At 50.0% G+C, this 8,142-nt stretch overlaps 1 protein-coding gene across 1 annotated transcript; it reads left to right on the forward strand.

Annotated features, from left to right (window-relative positions):
* The first annotated feature begins 249 nt into the window (after positions 1 to 249).
* On the forward strand, positions 250 to 7,371 carry LOC119186472 (solute carrier family 22 member 12). Its single transcript, XM_075867886.1, has 5 exons — positions 250 to 569; positions 1,950 to 2,301; positions 4,399 to 4,704; positions 5,692 to 5,947; positions 6,602 to 7,371. The coding sequence occupies exons 1-5, from the start codon at positions 250 to 252 to the stop codon at positions 7,369 to 7,371; spliced, it is 2,004 nt and encodes a 667-aa protein (XP_075724001.1).
* The last annotated feature ends 771 nt before the right edge of the window (positions 7,372 to 8,142 follow it).

An 8,142-nucleotide genomic window follows, 5' to 3' on the forward strand; every position in this document is an offset into this window, starting at 1 on the left:
ATGCACGATGTAACACCCTCGTCGCATGATAACCAGCTGGAGAGCGCTCAATTGTCCAGCGGCAAAGATAGTGAGCAGGCTACCACCAAACAGCCTACGAGTGCTCTGACCACGTCATTGCCGTCACGCGACGACTGGCATGAATCTTTAATTATACCGAGTGCCGAAGGGACCACCGTCAGTCAACCGTCTACCACTCTGACGTCAGTTCTATCGTCACAAGAAGGTCGGCACCAGGAAGGTTTCAAGATGGCGGCCACTCGCGGAACTGAGGACGAGCGCTTGGCGATTCATAATGCTTCCGTCAAGCCCACTTACGAACGGACATCGTCGCTGTCGCCAACGGAAGGTCATCACGAGGCTGCCCATACCAGCACCGTCGCAGCGGTCATGACTGCAGCCTCGGTTGCGCCGGTGGCGCCCACGTCTCCACTGGACCACGTCCTTATCTGTGGTCACGGCCGGTTTCAGCAGATCGCCCTTTTCTGCACCGCGCTGACCTTCGTCACGACCATCGTACACGCTATCGCCTCGGCAAACCTGGCAAGACCCGTGGACCACTGGTGCAGGTATAGTGCGCCACGAAGCTCCATGTGTAAGTTTGTGTGTGTTAATGTGGGTGCGTGTGTGCGAGTGTGTGTATTTAAAAGCAGTCACATAATCAGCATTTCAGCAGGTGGACCTTCTTACCTGCCCAGTTTCAATACATATAGTATTGAAACGAAAGAATTCGGAAGCTCTTTTTTAGGTGAGAAATTACGCCACCTCCGTGGCCTACCGAGTAATAATATTGCCACATCTCCTTAAATTTTTGTTCAAATGTAAGAAGATAAATGGGCCATTTTGTTCTTATTTCGTCTAAGTGGGCCCTCCCTATGTGTCTTAAAGGGGCTTTGCGGCATTTCAGCATGTTCAGAAAACGGTGCCGATCGGTAGTCGAGGCTGTTGAGAGCTCGCGAACCAAGCATTAGGCTCACTGCCAGTTGGGCAAGAGCAAGGTTATCGTATCAGTTTTTCATTAATTCCCACTGTTTGTGATAATAAGGGGGGATTGTGGTGACGTGCATGCATGTTATGCTTATATATATATGAGAGTGTTCTTTCCGAAATAAAGATTTTCAGTAGCTATAGTAAGTGCTCCGTCCGGTGTCCTTTCAAAGTCTTCGTACATATTGCGCTTGTTTCATGATGAAACATTAGGGGCAGCATGCGGTCTCGAATGGGCAATATATTTCCAAGGTCAGCTAGAAATCGTTCGCCCTTCTTTTTACAAATGATTTCATATACCCAAATGACCACGCCATATACCCAAATTCACGGCCACTGGCATCGCGGGTCGCATCTATAGTTACCACGGCCACTGCGAGCACACGCGTCCGTTTGGAACCACACAGAATGTAGGCCATGCCTTCGAAAAAAAGTGCTCGAACTAACAACGTGCTCATGAAGTAACTTCCTTTCTCCGCACCAACCCACACAGCTTAGCTTCTAGGGTGTTCATCGGGACAAGAGAAAGCATTTACAGCATGCGACAAATCACCGTAGCTCCACTCCAATGATTGACAAGTTCTAACATCGGTTGATTTGCAAGGCAGCAGCTCTCTTAGATGAAGAGAGAGAAAATATACATCAGCGAGTGTACAGAGGCCCTTCGTTGAGTCCAGGGCTCCATTGCCTTGCGTGACCCGGCGAGTTGATCCTCTGGATCAGCTGCTGCTGTTACTGCCGGCGTAAGCTGAGCAGTGCAGACCCTCAAGAGGAAGGGGCGGGGTTGTAAGGAACGCTGAAAACTTTCGGTGGTTACTCGAAGAAGAGTTGCAGGTGTAACGAAAGGGAGCAGTGTATGAGTATAGGCGCCGCGAACGGGGCCCAGTCATGATATCGCGTTCCTCGTCAAATTTTAGCGGGCATTGAAGGCGTCTCCTGGAACGCCTTACCACCTTGCGCAGGCCTACTGTCCAGTACTCCTACATGGAACCGAACGTCTGGAGGAACATCAGCATACCCGTAGTACAGGAAGAAGACGGTACCGAGAGGCGAAGCCAGTGCCAACGTTTCGAGCCTCCACTGCCCCACGCCGAGTCCTCTGTAGGGCTCCCGGACAACCGGAGCACGGTGCCGTGCGACGCCGGTTGGCAATACGCGTCCGGCGCCAGCTCGGCTCACCAGCGGTGCAACGCCATATTCGCGGAGTCGCACGGCCACTCCATCGTCGACGAATGGGACCTGGTGTGCGGCCGCAGTTGGATGGTGCCGGCGCTCTCGGCAACGTACGTGGCTGGAGGTGTTGTCGGAGCTCCGGTGAGTTTCACAAACAGGAGCTGCGGCTATTGGAGCTGCATTTTCCTTTCATAGCTTGCGCATTACTCGGAATCCGGCTCACGATTATATTTACTGTATTAACGACAGAGCTCTTAAGAGGTCTGACTTGTCGGTGTCCTTAAATTTTTACCAATATCTGTCGAGAATATCCATTTTCTCCCAGGAGGTGGAAAAGGCGTGAGATGGTGGGGAGGTAGAAGACGAGGGGAGAGAGTAAAACATAGTATAGCCTAGTACTCTCTAGCATGGGATTGGGAAAGAGAAGTTACGGTGAGGAGTGATACGAGGGTGAGGAGTAGGGGAAAGAATGAAGCGGAGCATTGCCATGACCAGGAATCACACAATGAACGGCTTTCTAGCGGATGCAGCGAACGCTTCGTTTACATGGTCACCCTCACTGCCACATGGTGACATGGTCACTTCAGCAGTAATGTGCAACAAATATCGCATTTCAAACGCCCCGCATTCTACGTCAATGAGTCGTTGATTTGTAAACCAATACAATTTTCGACTATATCTAATTGTGTGCCTTTATTTGCCACTTCAGCTTTTGTGCAACTTGACACCATTACATTCCACAGTGAAATTATTTTGTACTGATTGTTTTTCGGTATGTTCAACCCTTGTATGCATTTTGTACCGCTTCTGTAAGTGACCTGTACCAAGATTTACGGTGTGCGAATGGAGCAGGTAAATAGTGTTATTTTAAAAGAATTCATAGCTTGGCTAGGGCCTATTTGTGAACTGCAGATCGCAAATAATGTCCGTCACTCGTAAATTATCCCAGTAGCCCCACAGCACCTCAGTACAAGCGCTTGCTACTTTCTCCGAGACAATATGAACAATTTTGTAGCCTGACAACATCCCGCCTATCCCCACGAAAAACACGCACCTCTTTATTTTACTATAAACAGGTTTCAACTGGTTTAGGACCACAGTGCATATAAAACAAGCACACTAGAACGTCAGCACGAACCCTTAGTTGCGCTGCAGTTATCACGCTGAAACAACTAGCTCAATATTGAACTCTGAAAAAAGACACAAGAGGAAAACAATCTCGCGCGTATTAGTAAAACGCAATTCTACAATGCTGAAAACAGCACTCTTAACGCGAAATAACATTCACCTCGAGATACCTGATCCAAACACCGTGACGTCAAAAAAAATGGTCATCTATGGGTGTCCTAGACCTATCATACGACGTTTCAGGAAAATTTCATCAACCCAGTGTCATCGAACGTGCAGAAAATAAATTTTAAAATTAGTGCCATCTCGCAATGAGATTTGGCGCAAAATTTAAATAGTGAAACCTCAACCTTGATTTCCTCCTCTAGTGATGAACTTATCGCACTGAAACATATTATACTAGGGTTCTCAGAGTGCAGTTTATCAATTTAAATGAATTCAATGTTGCTCTTTAGTGTCCCTTAAAGGGCCAGAGATCCGAAAAACAGATGGCGAGTAGATGTGTTCTGTTTTGTGTGTTCTGCCCTTTCTCGCACGTAATTTACGCTAAAGTTGAGAGTTGGGCGTGTTAGAAACTATGCACGAACACGACGGAGACGCCAGACGAGGAAGAAAGACGAGCGCTCTCTACAACCTTAATGAGTTGTTAGGGAGCGCTCGTCTTGTGCCCTTATCGCCTTCTCGCCTTTCTAATTACGTAAGTTGAAGTAAAGCGAAAATGCAAACGTCTTCGGCTCCTATCTAGAATTTTTGGTCATGGCCAACGCCGATTCTTTGCTCACAACCTACGACGCTGCCACCACCGACACCGGAAATTCTGCTAAATAAGTGGGACTATACACTCTCTATCTGTACAGCCACACCGCACGTGGCGGAACACCTGCCACACGCAAGCGGAGGACGAAAGGGCGTCTGCAAGAAGAGGGCGACAGAACATCTCGGCGACACTCTTTCGCCCTAAGCTTGCGTGTGGCATGTGTCCCGCCATGTGCGGTCCGGCTGTGCGGACACGTGTTATTAGGCCCTAACACAATCGCGTCAGTAGACATTGTTTGGTAACCCTAAATCCGCTCTCTTTGACCACTGATCTACTAGACTCTCTGCTTCCAGCTGGCGGGCATCGCTGCCGACCGCATTGGTCGACGTCCCGTGCTCGGCATCTGGCTCGTGCTGCTCGTATTCGCCGGCACCGCACTCGTGTTCGCCAACAGCGTGGCGGTGTTCGCCGCACTCCGGTTCGTGATATCCGCGGGTGCCGCCGGAGTGTTGGTGGCCTCGCAGGTGTTGCTCTTCGAGGTGACCGACTCGCAGCACCGCGTCCTCTTCTGCGCCATCGCCGTCGCGGCGGCCACGTTTGTCGCAGCTGTCTACACCGAAGTCGTCTACGTCTTCATCCGGAACTGGCATGCTGCCCAAGTAAGACGGCGCGATCTCAACAATGCGCTACAGGAATAATTACAATGCTGTGTTTGCTCAAGGGCATGTACTGGAACGGCCCTTCAAATAGCGCATGCATATGCACGCTATACGCCACCATATTGAATGGCATCAATGGCCGAGAGTGTCCGCCGTCGCCGTGCCGTTCTCGAATTTAGTCAACTCAGTAAATGCAGCGTAATGTCAACGTGAAATTTTTCGTCCTTGTGCTAGGCATGTAATGCTGTTAGCCTGCATTAGTTCAGCAGTGAGTCATACGGAGAAAATATCTCAATAAATAAACTATAAAGTTTTTCTTTGTTCATTCTCTAGGCGGGTAATGTTGCTTTTAGTAAAGGGGTCCCAAAAAGCACATGTATATTCAATATCTGGCCTAATTAGGCTGCTATAAGCAAGTAACTTTACAGCTGGAGGTGTCTGTTTGAGCTTATGTCACAGTAAAGCGCTTCGTATTGACTATAAGGTTGCAATACTTACAACCGGGTTAAACTGAATAAACAATTAAGGTGTAAAGTATAATTAGCAGGAAGTAATCGCAATAATTTGGTTGCTGAAACGTCTCTAGCAATAAACTGCTAATAACGCTTCGGCAACCTCCTGGGCCGCGCAAGCAAGAGCAACACCGCCTCGTTGCCGGCAGTGCGTCGGTACCTTTAAAGAGGAAAACTACCCGACGGAACTCGCTGTAGACGACGCGTATTTGAACTGCCGTAACAAGCGGGATGTCGTTAAACGGTGCCGCACAAAGTGGCACTCATGTGGCACACCGACTTCTCGAATCACACTAACCAGATCCTGCAAGTGTCGGGAAAAAGCTACGTGCTTAGCGCACACATTGGCGTCATCGACGCTTTGCTGAACGAAGCAGCGGGAATCTGTACGAAGAGTAATCTCCGGATGCCCGTGCTGCTACTTTCCTCGGGTTTCACAGTATAGTGGAGCTGTCGCATGTTTTTCTCTCTCCAGGTAGCCTACATGGTTCCCACGTGTGGTTTGATGGTCGCGGCTTATCTGGCAGAGGAGTCGCCCTGCTGGCTCATGGCCACCTACGAGCTGCGCAACGCCGAGCACGTGCTGTCGCGTGCAGCCGGAGCCAATAGAGTCGAGCCGCCGGTCTTCAGGCGCCGACTCTCGGCACTCAGGGACGAGATGTGCAGGCAGCACTGCCATTCGGTCACTCAGCAGGAACAGGAACGCGCTAACGTCACAGTCACGGACCACGGTGATCATTTCTTTCGTTGTATCGACTACGAACGGGTTACCTCCGCCAATCTCGCCTGAATGACACCACGCGATTTCACCTTCATACATTCCAAACTGTAGCTTGTGAGTGAAAACGTGCCTCCGTTCAGCAGCAGCGCCTACACACTTGGATTGCTCGGCTATGGGACAACCATGGCGTGCGTAGGGTTCATTATGAGGGGAGGTAAGGTGTAATTTGTACGAAGACCCCCGCCCCCCACCTAATTAGCCCCAAAAAGCTTCGCGCCGACACGGGTGCCCATGACATTGGTGCTCTACTCGCTCGGAAAACGATGTAAACAGACATCGCGCCCCTCCCCCCACCATCTTAGATGAAGAGGGTGGGCACCCCCCCCCCCCCCCGTATTCCCCCGAGTACACGCCTGTGGACATAATAAAATAGCGCACAAAAAGACGACGCACCAGGCGAATAAACAAACGGGACGAGTGCTAAATCGGCGTCTTTGGTTGTTCACGTCCCGTTTGTTGCATTCTGTCGAACAGTATACGGTATACATACATTCTTAGAGGAGTGCGTTTATGATGTACAGAGTTTCTCTCTTGTTACCACGCCATATTTTTGCAGTGTTTCCTCTACAATGCACTTAATAAGTAGAGACGTCCGATTCCGCAGACGGGGTCCGGCTTTCGGACTTGCTTTCGAACCAGCCCCTGCGCCAGCGGTCGGCCATAATCTTCGGCTGCTGGTTCCTGGCGTTTGGAACATTTGCTCACCTCAGCACGGGTCACATGATGCGCACCAACCAAGGTGCCCGCGCCGCCCTCGTGGTCTTGCGTCTGCCCTGCGTCATGGCGGACGTCTACGTTCTCACGCGCAATAGTCAGCGCCTCTGCCTTGTCTTCAGCATGCTGTCCCTGGCCATCGCCATGGGTGCCCTGTCCCTTGCAGTCTCCTTGGACGCCACTGACCTCGTCGCCGCCGTTCTAGTCACCTTGGCGCTGCTGATATTCGACATGTCCGCCATCTCGGCGTTCGTCTTGTCCGCGGAACTCTACCCGACCGTGCTTCGTGGGGCTACGTGCGGAGTCTGCTACATGAGCGGACGTCTCGGGGCCCTAGCGGCGGTGTTCGTCAACAAGATCCAGTCGCGGCCGCTACGGGGCGTTGCATACGCTGTCGTGGCCGCCATGTTGCTCCTGGTTGGCACGATGGCGCTCGCGCTGCCCGAGACCAAGCATATGCCGCCTTCGAACGTGGTCCACGGCATTATGGTCATGGAGGACAAGTGGCAGCTCTATTCTCCGCTGCGAGTGGCCCGAACCAAAAACAAGCGCCGCCATTCCAAGACGGCGCTACTGGAGAGCGACCGAATGCGCCGTCGCAGCTCTTCTTTGCTGCGAGAGCAAGCCGCTTTGGGTCAGAACCCAGCGGCCTATAAATGACAGGCTGCTGGGTACTTGCGGCGATTAGCGCTTCTTTTTCAGTTTTAAATATTTCTGTGGTAATTTGTCACGCTTCATGTTTGCGTTAACAATGTGCCTTTCTTATGACGTTTATAAACAGCTTATTTTTCAATATAGCCCTTAATTTAGGCAGGACACCCTCTTCAATTCTTTTGTTTTTGAATTTACGATTGACATTTGTGTATGTTTCTGAACGACCTATGTACATCGCACATTGTATCTATAGGTATGCGTTCTCGGAGGCTAGCTATGATTGGATAGCACTGCATACGTATTCGAAGCGAACCACACTGAATAAACACTGAACCACTCCACTACGCACCCTATCTGTCTTCATCTTATTGTGGTACGCATATCAAGACAAAAAAAGACGGATGTGGCACAACGTGATCTCGTGAACAGACTTAGTCTAACGACTGTTTCTGATTAAGTAACGTTGTGGTTATTTTTTTATCTTGTATAGCGACGATAACGGTATACAGCTGCCGCATTGTCGCTTCTTGGTAATCATCAAACTTTCTTTTTTGAATATTTTCTTCCACCAAGAAATATCGACGCTTTGGATGTCTGTTGGCTCGGCCTAGAAAGTAGCAAGCGTATGGTTTCACTGTACGCTACGTTCTCGAGCGGATACTGTGGGGCACATGTATGTATAAAATTCGAAACCCTGGTGTACACTCGATATGAGACGTTCAGAATACTGTAGAGAGATGAAGAAATGAACTTGTAAAACAGTGAGAAAAAAAGATG

This window comes from Rhipicephalus microplus, chromosome 6 (genome assembly GCF_043290135.1).
Source record: "Rhipicephalus microplus isolate Deutch F79 chromosome 6, USDA_Rmic, whole genome shotgun sequence".
In the NCBI taxonomy this organism is placed as follows: domain Eukaryota; kingdom Metazoa; phylum Arthropoda; class Arachnida; order Ixodida; family Ixodidae; genus Rhipicephalus; species Rhipicephalus microplus.